The following is a 15,839-nucleotide window of genomic DNA, read 5'->3' on the forward strand; positions in this document are numbered from 1 at the left end:
CAGCTGAAATAATTAACCGGATTAATCAACTGTTGATTTAGTAAATGAATAATCATTAACTGGAGATTATACTCAAAAAACAGCAATTTGCTGAAACAATAACACACTGAGAGCTGTAATTAATATTTTTATTTATTTCAAGTAGACAAAACGTAAAAGCAAAATAAAAAATGTAAAAATAAAACAGATTATCAAGCACATTGACATGCAATTTTACATAAGTTGTTCAAAAAGGAGCAGGTAGAAGATACAGGATTTTCAAAACGGTAAACACACAGGCCTAAAAAAAAAAGGTCAAAGTGACACATTTTGTTTGCCAAAATATTTAAAGGTGACTCATTATGCTAAAGTGTTGGAAATCAGCTGGGGTTGCTTGGTAACGGGCCTGGGCTCTGCTGGGGTTGCTAGGAAATGGGGCTGGACTTCAATGGGGTTGCTAGGTAACGGACAGTGCTGCTGATTTACATTCACAAGGATTTTTGAAATGACTCATTTTCCGGACACCAAACATTAAGTTATTGCCAGAAAACAGCTGGTTGTTTTTTTTTTTTTAGAAGCACTAGAGACTCAAATGGAAGTAAAAAAAATGTACAAAATGTGGGTTTTAATTATGAAACAAAAGCAAATATTACCGTCAACAAGGCAACTTGCAACCAGGTGTTTGATCTCTTCATATTAATCGTTATACAACAGGCAACAAAATAAAAACGTGTGCACCTTCTACATCGTTTTCATGCCAGTGCCAAATTTTTCTTTAATTCAAATTTTATTGACTCCATGTCATTTTTTCAAACTGTGACTGAAAACAGAGAATGCTGTAAAAGTAAACAAAAGTAAAACCAGAGAATAAGAAATTAAGAAAGTAACAAATCTATTACAGTAGAAAAAAATCCCGATTGTTGATTCTCATGCTTGTCTTGGTAATTTCTAACAGAAACTGGTAATTTATTTTGGTTGATATATCGCTAAAACAGTAGTTTGTGACATCTGTGTTAAACGTTTCACAAAAAGGCGAGAAAAAAATAGATGATGAAAACAGAGTTTCCTTAAGCAGATCAAAGCGATCAAGAAAACTTGTCATTTGTGGGCACAAGAAACAGCCAGAACATTTGCACTTGGATAATCATATCAGCTTCACTTTCCATTCATTATTTTTGTTTCATTGCGCCTGGAAGGAAGTAAATTGATAGCCTGCAAGGACAGGAAGAGAGAGAGAGTTAACATTTGCACTTGCAAACCCACAAGGATTACAATAAATAAAATAGTGTTGTTTTTGTTTTAATCTTGGTGTTGTGTGGGGAGGGTCGTTCTCCATAAGAGAAAGAGTCTCTAACTTTGACAGAAAAACAATACGAGGCAGACAATATACAAAAAAGCATCCTGCCAAGATTTAAAGGTGGCCCATTAAGCTTCCCTGAACAGGATACGGCAGGTATATGTTCCATACAAAACATGTTCATTACATTTTTTGCACAAAATCTTTCTTGGAGAATGAGGTTTTAGTCTGCTCCATTTTTCCTATTTTCAGAATGAGCTATTTTAGGGCTTCTGTTTCTTTAAATACAAATGGCAACGCCCCCCAACTCAACGTTTACACTTGTACATAAAAATGGCTGCAAAAAGATGTGCAATTATACAAACATACATCTTTGAAAAGCAGTAGTGGAGCCTCCTGCACAACCAAAAAGAATGCAGCAAGTGGTTTCTGGAAGGTAAGAGAAGCACCTACAGCAGTAAAACCAGCTGGCCAAATGTGCTGAGGAGTGTTAAAAAAATACTAAAGGAAGTGGCAGAAATAAAACAAAATTGTAGAATTTAAGAAAAACACAATGGAACACAATACACTTCAATTTTGTAGCCTAATAATACTTAAATAACCAAACAAATATGAATGCTTTTTGCATTTTTGAATTTCGGGTAACATTACTAAATTTTTGAGGTGCAATTGCTCTCTAGTCAATGATTAGAGACTAGAGAGCAATTACGCATACATTTGAAAACCTTGATACACCACTGGTTGCTTTATTATTAAGACAAGCAATCAAGCAAGTTAAATAGTTTAATTTAGTCCACAAATGTCCAGAATTGTATTACAAATTGAAAAAGATCTAGAAATTTGGAAGTTTCTTTGCAAATATTTATATTTCATAAGAGAATGTTGTTGATATTGAAAAAATGATGAGAATACATTTCTTTTAAATATATAAAAACTGAATATGCATATTTATTTTAACATAAAGCAAAATGTATTTTGTATCTTAAGTGGGATATGATTTTGCACTTTTTCCATTCTAAGATTGATAAAAATATATATAACATCCCAACTACCCTCATAGCAACATAGATTTCCTGTTTTAAACATGCTAGCAGACAAACAGAATATACAAATTCAAATTATAACCAAAACAAGACTACTTACTGCGTATTGTGAAAAGATGTGTTTCTGCCTGTAGAGAAGCCAGCAGAATACGGCAGAGAGGACTGCCTGCACTAACGTGAAGAAAAGCAGAGACGACTTTAACCCCTTGGAGAATTTCTGTTGTAGGAAATAAGGAGCAGAAAATACATTTCTGTAATACCGTCGTTTTTTTAAAGCACAGTCTGGCTTACGCTAATGCAGAAACAGTGAGAGCTCACTAAACATTATATTTTTATTTTTTCCTATCATTTCTAGAATGTCTTCCTGAATTATTTTAGTGGTGTTTTCCACATCTTTAAAGTGGCAAGCTAATGATTTGTTAGCAGAGTATCCAAAAGTTATACTCAAGTGATAATAGAACTGTTTCCACATATTTTAAAAGTAAAAGTAAAAAGAATCCATCCAAGAAATTACTAAAGTAAAAACATATTTAGTAAAAAGTCTACTCAAGTAATGAGCAACAAATCAAAACATCAATTATTTAAAAATTACATCATCAGACGGACCAAAAAATAAAATCATGTGACAATGTTGGTACTTTAATGACCAAATATTTCCTATAAATAACATAATCAGGCAAAATAAATATTTTCCTAATCATTTTTTTCCATATAAAATATATGAAACTTTAACAAAAACTGCAGGTGTGAATTTTTGGTTAAAACATGTTTGTTCATATATCGAAGTTTCTCACAGTGGGCAGAGAATCCAGAAATTTTACTCAAGTAAGAGTAATTATACGTCAGGTATGAAAAATGGAACAAAATCACAAAGGAAATTCACAACATGGTGACATAAATAGAAGCAGACACCAACCGTGGCGTTGATTTTGTCCCTACAGGGGTCTAATGGGTAATATGAGAGGGGCTCTGTCGTCATCTCACAGTGCGGCAGCGTATGTTTGTATAAATCCAGAGAGTAGATGATCACAGCCACCGCTGACAGCACCATAGCTGCCACACTCGTTACCAAACACACCTGTACCTGGATTGGAAAAACACATTTCACTTTCTGCATAAAGCTGGAATCAGAAAAGCACAAACTGAAACGGCTAATCAGGTCATCCCAGAACTTCTAGGAAAATGTTTTGGGATTTGGTGACTCAGATTAAGTTGAGCCGGTGATGGCATTTTCATAAAGTCAATAAAACCAAAGTGCATTTAAAAGAAAATGTGTGACCATGTTGATGAAGAAAAACACAGATGTATGAGTATTTTTGCCTAGTTTCTAGAGCAAATATCTCAGTTCACTTGAAATAAACAAAAGTAATTTAAAAGTAACTTTTTAAATCAACAATTCTTGACTATAGATAGAGAAGTTCAAGTTCCACTGGCAGATATTTTCGCTTATAACAAGACACTTCCTGTTTTAAGAGAAAAAAATCTCACAGTCGAACTCAAACTTTACCTATAATCAAGAATTATTGACTTAAAAGCAAACATATATCTTGCTGAAAAGTTACTTTTCAGTTACTTTTGTCTTATTTCAAGTGAACTGAGATATTTGCACCAGAAACTATGCAACAGTTTTGGTAAGATTTTGCAATATAAAATGTATGCAAATAACATACATATTGAGAATGATACAAACAATGACATAAATAATGTTATTATTTAAAATTCATGCAATTTTTAATATGCCTGGCGCAGACTTACAATCTTCACTGAGAAGTGTTTATCCAACGTCATCGCAATCGATCCTGCTGCAATGAACTGAGAACAGAAACAGATAGATTTATTACATTCCACCTCCAACACAAAGTGAAAAACTTCATCAGCTTTTACACAAAGATTGTCCTAATTAACCTAATTAAATTAACAGATACTGATGGAAACATCAGTATCTAGGTGCATTTCTGCTATAAATGTGCACAAAACACTTCTATGAATATCGAAGAAATTCCAATGTTTTAGTTTTTTTTTGTGTGTATTTTTTTTCTCTTTTTTATTTATTTCGAACAAATAACATAAGATCAAGTAATATCAACTTACATTAAAAAATAAAGAGAAGAATAATGCTATATATATAAAATGTCTGCTGCAACAAAAAACTAAAGTAAAAAAATATATAAAAGGTGTCTGCTTATGAGATAAAGTTACGTTTCTTAATAAGAGTCATTGTTTTATAAGTTTCTGATTATTTGAATTAAGTTTTTCAACAGGGGAATTGCACAACAGCAGTGTTTTTATTAAATAAGAAACAATTAAAATCACATATGAATAAGTTTGTTCATATGCTATTTGTTCTGTTTTCTTCTTCGTGGTTTACGCCAGTGGCAACATCTGGTTGTTGATCATCTGCAAAAAAACGTGTTTCCAAAGCAGTTTCCAAAAATAAACCCATTTAGAAATAGCCGGGTAAAAAAAACACCAACTTTTAATCAACTTTAAAATTTTCGAAATAGGCATAAAGTACATTTATTTTTGAAATGTCAAATTGCACAATTAACGTAACCACAGCTGCTATGTAAATAATCTATATAATATACTCAGTTGATTTTTTTTTTCAATAATATTCAAATTTATTGAATATGGCTGCATAAGAAGACACAAACAAAACAACTCACTGTTAATCCGGTCCACCAGGGAACACCAAAGTTGACAACATGAGTGTGTTCAATGAAGTGTAGAGGCAGTGAGTAGGTCATAACCATCAGCCCCAGCATCACTTGGCTCAACTGGTACAAACACAACGAAAACACACACAAAACATTGTGGAAACTAAAAAACAAGAGAGTATAATGGCTTTTTAAAATTGGATTAAAAAAGGGCTTTTTGTATTAGGGCATACTACCCAACAGGAAAATGGTGGATCTGTGAAGAACGGTGAGGCTCCTTTTCGGTTTCAATGCTAATCCAATCCAATTTCTGGCCCAATTTGGTTAGAACTACTCAGATTCTGTTCCAACACCATGAACTCCATTTTGTGGTAAATAATAGCTGAATGAGAATGGGTCATTTCTGATTGATGGATCCGATCTTTTGATAGCTGATTTGTTTGTTTGTTTGTTTGTTTGTTTGTTTGTTTTTTCTGCCACTCATCTTACATGCTACATGTCAGACTTAGCTTCCAAATAAAATCTATTAGCTAAGCTAACTTTGCTTGTTCGCCAGTAATTACTACAGTAAATATCACTGATGTTTATTTTAGTATTACACAGAGGTGGGTAGAGTACTCAAAAATTTTAATTGAGTAAAAGCAGTAATGCACTTATACTGTGTATAAGGCAGGAAGAAGGCGAGAGCCAGTTCCAAGCTTGTAAGTTGTTTATTGTTGTCATAGCAACTCCATAGCAACGGCCTGCCAAGATGGATGTCAGCTAAAAGTTTACGGAAGTGTTACGTCAAACGAGAACGTTTACACGTGACCTATGTAAGTTCGACCATAGAGTTCGACGCCAAGAAGCTTATCGAAGAAGAAGATACCATCCAGGCTAACACAAACTTGAACACAGAAGTAAATATAGCTAATAACTCACCCCCAGACATTTGGGCTCGCCCTTCTGTATGGCGGCGTGCAGCTGCTGTTGTCTGTCAGTCAGTTTCACTTTGTTCGGATCGTCCAGGACCTGGACACTCAAGTCCCTGGAGATAGTCACGGACATCTTCTGCTGATGGCAAAAGCGCTGTTACACAATGTTAATCAGACCATTCACAGCTTTACTTTATGCAAGTAAAGCTTTTAAGCTGAAGTACATAACTTTTATAAAGAATATACCTTTTATTTGTTAAAACGGTCACTATGTCTTGACTGTTTGTTAAGACTGTTTGTTGGGTTTTAATGGCGGTCTAAACCAACTCAAGGTGCATTTACCGCCACCTACTGGTCTGGAGTTTGGACGTCAATATAATCTCCTCCCTGAGCTACTATTGACATATGAAGAAATGCACCGCTCCCGATCAAAAACAACCAATCAGAACTAGTAGGAGGGAATAAGCACTGTGGGTCAACTTCATGTACTCGCTGCTAAATTCGCTAATGGTGGAGAAACAACTTAGTTTTTCAAGAAAACCGTTTATCTGCCTACAGGTAGCATTAGCATTCACAACAGGCTTTGCTGATGGGGAAAAGCTGTGCTTAGTAGAGAGCAAGGAGGGAGGGGCAGGGAATGAGAGATTGTGATTGGCAGCAGTAAAACCCGCCTCCTGGCTCTGATTGGTTGTTTCTAGTTAGCGCTGGGAGAAGACAGAGGAGATGAAGTTTTTTTCAAAGGTTATCTGACTCATACCATACTGTTATGACATACAGACACTTTCAACAGATATGTAAAAAATAAAAAAGTATTTTTTTTTAATAAAACTTACATCCTGCAACTTTAAGAAAGTTACAGAAAGAACTGCAGAACAATGCTAGATTTATATTCAGTCTTAGTTTGAAACTGAGCAGCTCTATTGCTTAACAAACTGGATAAAGTAAGATTTATATTCAGTATTATAGAAACAACTTTAACTATTTGAGTTAGGGTCAATTTAATGAGTTTGGCTGGAGTTAGAAGGATTTTATTCTAACTACATTAGGTATTTTGATATGTTTTAATAAAAATCAAAAACACGTCTTCTATGCAAGGTCTGTAGGTGTATAATCAAACACGACAGAGATTTTAAAAAGCAGATGAACGCTGATTAAACGACAACAGAGATCTGTGCTGCTTCCCGGTCGTAGTTCTGCTCTGTTGTTTGTAATGGTCATTTGTTAAACCACCAAACTCCAAACTACTTACAATCTAATGATGCATTAAAAGTACAGTATGGGTGATTCCTACCTTTTATTGGACAGTCAGTGGTCTCTTCGTCTGTTTTCTGTCTGCGCTCCACGCTGTGCCTCCCTAACTTCTCTGTTCAGAGCCAGCAGGGTGTGTGTGAGGAGGGGGAGAATGTGTTTATCAGGGAGAGACTGGTGTGTGTCTGTGGGAGAGGTCCAGTAAAGCTCCCCCTCCTTCGTTTCCTCTGCCAGTTTTGTGCATTCCACGTATTAGTTTCTTGTTTGGTCTTTGGGTTCTTGTTCACTGTGAACTGTTCATCTGGGAACCAGGAACCGGGTCGTTTCTGCAGACCGGAGTCTCTCCGTCAAGGTAAATAATCCTGTTTTAGATATATAGATACTCGCATGTTGGTGTTGTTTGTGTCACGCGAGAAGCTGACATGAAAAATGTCAACATGAAGAGTTGCAGATGTAGACTACTCTCCACCTCTCCCCTCTACATAATACTTACACCCAGAGGTGGACAGAGTACACAAAAACTTTACGCAAGTAAGAGTAGCAATACTTCAACATACTTTTACTGTGGTAAAAGTAAAAAGCAGCCATCCAAGAAATTACTCAGGTAAGAGTAAAAAGGTATTTGGTAGAAAGTCTACTGAAGTGAGTAACTGGTCAAATTATCAATCATTTAATATTTAAAAATCACATCATCAGATGGACCAAAATATAAAGTTAAGTGGAATATTTTATGGACCAAAATGAAAATAATTCTATTAAATAGCATATAGCAAAAGTAGACAAAAGCAAAATCAATTTCCAAATCAATTTATTTCAATATAAAGTTAATGAAACTTTAACAAAAACAGGTGTGTGTTTGTGTCTGGTGAATTTTTGGTTAAAACTTGTTTATTTTTCATTCAGTGAAGTCACTCACAGTGGGTAGAGAATCAGTTTTAAGTAAAAGTAAAAACATTTTTTTCAAAAAGTTACTCAAGTAAATGTGAGTAAATCTTAGTTTCTAACCACCTTTGCTTACAGATTACTGTAAATATGTTCAAATCTGGATTTTGATGTATCAGTGCATGACCATCTGTCAGGCTGCAGGCTGTTCTGATATCGATTCATTGGACGGAAAGATGCTACACTTTCCAAATGCACATGTAGAGACACTTGACAACTTTCTTCAGTATAACAGTGTTTCCTGTAGAGCTGTCCAGCTGGAAATCTAAGGCTTGAGATGAGGTCTTCAGGATAAGTCTGTCATTTATAAAGGCTTTGAATTTTAAAGTCACTGATTGTTTCATATCTGACTTATTGTGTGGGAGGGTGGGGTAGCACTTATAAAACTTGTATAGATTAAAATTTTCTTTTGTATAAAACTGAAAGTGGATACAGAGATCACACAAACTCAGTTAAACGCTTTGGAACTTAATGAATTGATAGAATACAGTATCTTAAAATTTATCAATCAATCAAGTTCAATTGTATAAAACATTTCAGCGACAAGTTCAAAGTGCTGTACATCACAAAAACATCATAAACAAATCGTACAGTCACCAGCCATTTTGCAGTTTTCTGAAAGTTTGTTTCAGATGTGTGGTGCATAGAAGCTGAATGCTGCTTCTCCATGTTTGGTTCTGGTTCTGGGGATGCAGAGCAGAACCAGAAGACCTGAGAGATCTGGAAGGTTGCCATGACAACAGCAGATCTTTAATGTATTGTGGTGCTGAGCCGTTCAGTGATTTATAAACTAACAATAGTATTTCAAAGCCTATTCTCTGAGCTACGGGGAGCCAATTAAGGACTTTAGAACTGGTGTGCTCTGTATTGCTGGTTTTAGTCAGAACACCAGCAGCAGCATTCTGGATATGATTGATTTCTTAGGCAGACCTGTGAGGAGACTGTTGCCATAATCAATGCGACTGAATATAAATGTATGGATGAGTTTCTCTACATCTTGCTGGGACAAAAGTCCTGTAATCCTGGAGATGTTCTTCAGGTGATAGAAGGCCAACTTTGTAACTGTCTTTATGTGTCTCCAAAGGTTCAGGTCAGAGTCCATCACTAAAGTTATGTCACATCCACACATTGACTTGTGCTAAGCATCTGTTCAGTGCTTGGATGAGTTCAGAGTCACCTGCGTAGCTCTGGTAGCTAATCTTATGTACGTACAAATCGCTTAAAACAAATACTTAAAGCTGATTTCTAAAAATAGAAAGCAAACACAATTTAAAAGGTACTGAGATTTTTCACAGTTTTTTGCAGTGATGATGGAAAGACGCATTTCAATTAAAAATGTCTGCTTTTGGAACAATCCATGCACTTTGGGAGCTGGTGAAGTTGTGCCAGAAACATCAGGACCAACAGTGACATACATGCCCACAAGGTGCTGCGTATCAACATCTTTGTGCATGTCTTTTATATACATATCAAAAAGCATACACTAAAAGTTTAATTGCATTTTATTGTTTTAATACAAGTAATTTAAGAGGCAAAAAAAATGCAAATGCCTCTAATTTTAAAGGAGTATTTCACAATTTATCAGAACATCCTGAAATCTAGCAGCATGTAGTTTGGCAACGTGCAGTTCAGTTCTCCTGCCTCGAACAATACAAGACAAAACCCACAAAATGTTTCTTCTGTTGCCTGAAATCAGCATGTTTCACTTCTACATACCAGTGAAAAACCAGACAATCAACACGCTGACGGGAACCTGGTGCCTCAGCGTTGAGTTGCGTAATTTTTTTTTCTTTTTCAAAATATATTGGGTCTCATAAGTAGAGTAGATTGTAATAGTGCATCATGACAGATAATTTAATTCAAACATACATTAGGAATACTCTGAGTTTGAGTTAGTGTTCCTTACAAAGCTAAATGTTCAGATTTGCCCTCTCTGGGTTGAAACAGACGGAAAATAAATTACAAAGCAAGATCTTATTATGGAAGACAACTCTTGCATCAAACAGGAAATGCTTAGAAAGTTAAATTGGTAGCTGAAGGCCTCAAGGCTATACACTGCAAAACAACGAAAATCTTACACGTATTTTTGTTTTAGTTTCTGGTGCAAATATCTTAGTAAACATGAAATGAGACAAAACTAATTTAAAAGTAACTATTCAGTAAGGTAAAAGAGCTTGTTTTAAGTCAATAATTCCTCAATATTGATTCTATTGGCAGATTATTTCTCGAGATTAAATAATCTGCCAGTAGGACAAGCTCTTATATCTTGCTAAAAAGTTACTTTTAAGTCAGTTTTGTCTTATTTCAAATGTACTAATATATTTTCACTAGAAACCAACCCAAAAATATTTTGTTCTTTTCTTCAGTGTAGGACAATAGAAAGGTTGTTCTGCTTGTTGGCTGCTTTAGAACAAGATGTTCCCGGTTCATCCACTGGACCTTCTGAGATGTTTCTGCCATGAAGAACTTCCTTGTCAATACAGTTTCTCTGCCTTTCAGAGTCCCCAGCCTCACACACACACACACACACACACACACACGCACACACACACTTCGCTTTGTCGTCACAACACATCTGCTTCTTACCCCACAGCATTCCTCTGTTTCCTTGGAGGATTGTGACATGTGGTTCTGATGAAATAACATGCTTAATAGACACTCTCACTTCCTTTTTACTCTCTTTTCCGGTTCCAGACTCTTCTGAGTTCGACCTAACATCCTTAGAAAACAGAGGCGTTAATCATTGAACAGGAGTCAACTCAAAAACACAACCAGCTTCTGTGTTATAAGTCTTTTTTCTGTTAAGATATGGTTTATTAAAAATGCTCTGATATGAGTATTTTGTTTCGTAACTTAACGAAAAAAGTCAATGGGACTGCAGAAGAGAATTAGCTTATGCTGTAATTTGGTACAGTGCATCAAATAGTGCTATACATTGTCCCTGTTTAAAAAAAGTGTATCATTATTTATTGGAGATATTCTCTTCCTGTCATTTCCCCCTTGTTGATATTGAGCATGTTGCTCAGAATCTGACGTTTTCAATTTTAATTGTGAGATTATGGATTTAGCAACAAGCTGTCAGTGAGCTGACAAAAAATTAGATTTTGAAAATTATTTTATTCCCAAACAATCCGTAGAAAAGCCTTCATTGGCATCACACCAATATTTATTTTATTGCTTTTTCCCAATAAATTCAAAACATCCCTGCCATTATTTGCAGTTTTAATAATTTTTAAAAACATTTTTGTCTGTATTTGAACATCTCTGTTGTTTGCACAGTTTTGTTTTTAATATACAAGTACACACACATAAACATGTATGTTTCCTACATTTTTTTAAATTATCCCATATGATGCACATACCTTTAAATTGGAGTGTGCCGTTTTTGATAACTCCACAGTATTTTAGGTTGTAAAATAGACGGTACTGTACAGTATATTATTTTTAATTTTGTTTTTAAATATTCTTATACTTTTTTTATCCTTGTGTGAATCTACAAGCCTGAATCTCCTGTTATTTTGCTGCTGTTACATCTGAATTTCCCCTTTGTGGGACCATAACAGATATTTCTATTCCATTCTTCTATTATTCCTGTATTATTTGAGTTCTCATCTTTGTACTTTAAGCACCATTGCTTTATATGTGTACATAGTGAAGTTATGTTCACTATTAAGTCAGGTTTTTTTATTCTGTTAACAGTAACATGGCTCTTGAAAGGGAAGAATCACCTTTTGAATTCACGTGGCGTCATTTCTCCTCCTGGTTTGACGTTGAGACTGCTGCGGTGAGACAAGAACACAATCACTTCTGCTTTGTTTGAATTTAAGAATAAAGACAACTCCATGTTAAATGTCTCTTTACGATATACAAAAAAACCAATAGTCATTTTGTGACCTTTTTTTACTCCTTTAATGTGACATATTCTGTACAATTATTATTGTAGTTAATTTAGCATTCATAAAGTTAAGCTGACTTGCTTAAAATTTGCTCATTTGCACACTTTAGCTTCAGCCATATTTTATAGAGAGGTCATAAAGGTTAAAGTGACTTATTTGTACAAAGGCATCAGTCATGAAAAGTGTTTTTGCATTAATTTGATACACTAAAGGCAGTCTTGGATAATTAGAAAAGATATGAAATAACATTGACATTACTAAACTAAATGTTTTTTTATATAAATCAGAAAAAGAAGGAACCAGAACTGTTTAAGGAAGCTCCTCACAGTTAGACAGTAACACTGAATGGGCTCTAAGAATTTCTAATAAAGATTAGCTGAGTTTTAAATGTGAAGAGGAAGGTAGTTTTCACACCTGACAGTCCGGTAGACTCGATTCGATTGACAACTAAGATTGCGATATTTGTTCTCTTTTACACTCCATTGTGTCAAATCAACCTAACCGTTTGGGAAAACCTGTTCATTGGAACCATTTGAAAAACCTGTTTCCCTTCTCGCCTCAGGGGGTGCTGCACCAAGAACTACAGAAGGAAACAACTCAGTATCTTCTTCGTGTTCCGTTCCGTTCTGAAGAAGATACTGAGCGCAACTTCCTCCTTCATGAAACTTAAACAAAAATGGATTAGCATCAAATTTTAGCGGTTGTAGAATTTATTTTTGTCTCTGGTAAAAGACTACGAGAAAATTATTCCTCTACTGCTAAACTCGAACGTTTGTTTTTGGTTGTATTTACCCAGAATGCCCTGTGCTTTAGCCCACTTCCTGCTTTTGGAGCAGTCCATGGTTCCGTTATGTATTTGAACTCCATCAGAGTTTATCTTCACGCGAACTGGACTTTCCAGACAAATTAACTGGACAATCAAGAACTGCTTCAGCTCAGTTTTAGTTTAAGGTTATGCACACTTATACATTCAGGAAGTTTCACTTTTTTTTCCCACACCACAACCAGATTTTTGCTGAACTGTGCAGGATACATGTCACATTAAAATCTACAAAAATTATCATGGTCTTATTTTCTTACCTCATATACCTGGCATTTTAGTTTTTATTTCCACTGTAAGTGTTATAAAATGAGTTTGTTAGTGAGTTGTGTGTGTCTACAGGTGGTGACCATCCTACTTGGAGCTTTCCAGCTGCTGCTATGTGTCTCACTCGTCCAGAGTGATCAGATGTTGCCCAAGTTCTTCTTCATAGTGCCTTTGGTGTTGGGAGTAGTTGTAAGTACATCAATGATGAAATTCTTGGCCTGCCTTATATCAAGGTTTAGCAAACTCATTTTAAATCATGGAGGCCATTTAATGTTGCTTTAAATAACTACGAAAAAGTAATTTCTAATTGCTGACTTTATAAAATATCACCGCATTAATTTATCAGTTTAATAATTTTGATTTTTTTTTTTTAAAGTAAGCATTGTGTTTTTGTTTGAATTGCAGATTATAACCGGGGGATCCCTTGCAATGGCCAGCCAGAAGAACCCAAACAAACTACTGGTGATTAGAAAAGAGTTATTCTGAAACAAAGTTATTATCTGCATGTACTTTTTCACAGAAAAGCTCTAAATTTCATAGCATGTATCAAAAAACATTAACTAAACTACATCATAAAATTAAATTTTAGAATGTTAGAATATGATCTGTACCAGAGTAGAGCAGCCATAAGTTTTACTCACGTGGGAGTAGCTCTCCATCATATTTTTACTCAAGTAAGAGTAAAAAGTAGCAGTCCAAGAAAATACTAAAGTAAGAGTAAAACAGTATTTGGTAAAAAGTCTACTCAAGTACTCAATAACTGATCAAATTATCAATCATTTAATATTTAGAAATTACATCATCAGATGGACCAAAATATAAAGTTAAGTAGAAATTTTGGTACTTCAAGGACAAAAATGAAAAAGTTCATATAAGTAACAAATAAAATAACAAAATCAGGCAAAAGAAAAATTTTCCAAATCATTTTCTTTGAATAAAAACATTTTGGTTAAAGCATGTTTCTTTTTTGTTCAGTGGGTAAAAAAAACATAAAGTTTACACAGGTAAGAGTAGAAATATTTAAACATATTTTTATTACAGTAAAATTAAAAATAGCCCTATAAGAAATTACCCACCTAAGAGGTAGCAATGCTTCATGGTAAAATTACTCAAGTAAAAGTAAAAGTGCAGTGTAGCAAAAATACTCCTATAAGTAAATTGTTTTCAAAAAAGTTATTCAAGTAAATTTAATTGAGTAAATGTAACTAGTTGCTTCCCAACTCATTCTATTTTGTTTTCTCCCCAGCTCCGTGGCTGTGCTTGCAGTAATTTACTTGGTCTGCTGGGGTCGCTGTTGGGCTTCGGCATTTATATCTACGTCTTCAACACGGCTAAAAACAGGGAGTCATGTGAACACAGTTACTACAGATGTCTTCCGGGTTTACTAGAGGTCAGTCTCTCCTGATCATTTCCCCACTTTTCTTTTACTCTGTTATTTTTGTTTTAACTTTTGCCATTCATAAACCACGTCTTAATTCATATAAAATGCTACTCCCAGACAGTTTATTATTGCTCTGTAGCAGAATTGGGTTGTACTTAGTTACATTTACTCAATTACATTTACTTGAGTAAATTTTTGGGGAAAAACATTACTTTTAGGAGTATTTTTTACTATGCTGTACTTTTCACTTTTACTTGAGTAATTTTATTATGAAGTATCTCTACTCTTACTAGAGTAAAATTTCCAGATTCTCAACCCACTGAATGAAAAACAAACATGTTTTAACCTAATTTTCCAGACACAGACACACACCTCCAGTTGTTGTTAAAGTTCCATAAGTTTCCATAAGTTTTTTTATTGAAAGAAACTGATTTGGAAAAATGTTCTTTTGCATAATTTTGTTATTTTTTGTTACTTCTATAAATTATTATTTTGCTCCTTAAAATATCAATATTTCCAATTAACTTTATATTTTGTTCTTCTGATTATGTAATTTTTAAATATTAATGATTGATAATTTGATCAGTTACACAGTACTTGAGACTTTTTTTTTTTACTCTTTCTTGAGTTATTTTTTGGGCAGATACTTTTTACTTTTAGTTGAATAAAAATATGTTGAAGTAGTGCTATTTTTATTTGAGTGTACACTTTTTGGATATTCTGCCCACCTCTGTTATCCGTGCAGTGTTTATGTAATGTTTTCCTTTTTTTCCTTGCAGGACTATGCCTCGAGCCTAACTCTTCAACTGCTGCTCTACGACACTGTGACTGTAGTTTTGCATTTCTTCTTGTCAGTCTGTGCCTTCAAAAGTCTTAAAAATGACTAACACACATGCCTAACATACTATGTAATCAATGTATTGGAACTGAGTATTAACCCTGCAGGGTATTGTTATAGCAGATATTATAACTGCATTTCGCATTGCTTTCATGCAAAACGTGTCCTCATTTTACATACAACTAATAAAGATTATTTTACATGCTTTGTAGCTTTGAATAAAAAGCATAAAATAATTATTTTGTCTAAATTTGATCTATTATGAATACATCAGTAAAACTGTTAGTGCGACCATTTGTAAGTTTAGTTTGTCTCTGTTCTTTTTCTATGTTTTGTCATTTAGCTCTCTGTTTATTTCTCTATTTTGGTCAGTTATTTTACTATAATTCTTGCACCCTTACAACATCATTATATATATATATATTAGGCCCCTGAGACAGTCCAGCACATAACAGCAGGGTGCAAGATGCTGGCAGGGAAAGCGTACATGGAACGAAATAACCAAGGGGGGGTCATAGTGTACAGGAACATCTGTGCAGAATATGGACTGGAAGCCC

The 15,839-nt window shown here is 34.6% G+C and overlaps 1 protein-coding gene across 5 annotated transcripts; it reads right to left on the minus strand.

Annotated features, from left to right (window-relative positions):
* Positions 1 to 114: 114 nt before the first annotated feature.
* Positions 115 to 7,286, minus strand: tmem176 (transmembrane protein 176). 5 transcript variants are annotated; one of them, XM_007574623.2, is made up of 7 exons: positions 7,182 to 7,286; positions 5,898 to 6,026; positions 4,986 to 5,096; positions 4,075 to 4,131; positions 3,236 to 3,403; positions 2,420 to 2,536; positions 115 to 1,191 (listed from the first exon to the last, which is right to left on the minus strand). In XM_007574623.2, the coding sequence occupies exons 2-7, from the start codon at positions 6,021 to 6,023 to the stop codon at positions 1,135 to 1,137; spliced, it is 636 nt and encodes a 211-aa protein (XP_007574685.1). In that variant the 5' UTR covers positions 6,024 to 6,026; positions 7,182 to 7,286; the 3' UTR covers positions 115 to 1,134. The 5 variants fall into 5 exon arrangements, with proteins under 5 accessions (XP_007574685.1, XP_016517561.1, XP_016517562.1 ...); XM_016662075.1 differs by having other exon boundaries at positions 5,898 to 6,023; positions 7,182 to 7,269; XM_016662076.1 differs by having other exon boundaries at positions 5,898 to 6,044; positions 7,182 to 7,268.
* Positions 7,287 to 15,839: the final 8,553 nt, after the last annotated feature.

Source organism: Poecilia formosa, unplaced genomic scaffold (assembly GCF_000485575.1).
Source record: "Poecilia formosa unplaced genomic scaffold, Poecilia_formosa-5.1.2 Scaffold358, whole genome shotgun sequence".
In the NCBI taxonomy this organism is placed as follows: Eukaryota; Metazoa; Chordata; class Actinopteri; order Cyprinodontiformes; family Poeciliidae; genus Poecilia; species Poecilia formosa.

Bases quoted from the DNA above. Each gene is read 5' to 3' on its own strand.
- tmem176 (XM_007574623.2), bottom strand. From the start codon at position 6,023: ATGTCCGTGACTATCTCCAGGGACTTGAGTGTCCAGGTCCTGGACGAT. The intron at 3,404-4,074 runs GTAAGTCTGCGC...TTTCCAATCCAG, and splicing joins AACACTTCTCAGTGAAGATT to GTACAGGTGTGTTTGGTAAC. The intron at 1,192-2,419 runs GTAAGTAGTCTT...CTGTCCTTGCAG, and splicing joins ACATCTTTTCACAATACGCA to GCTATCAATTTACTTCCTTC.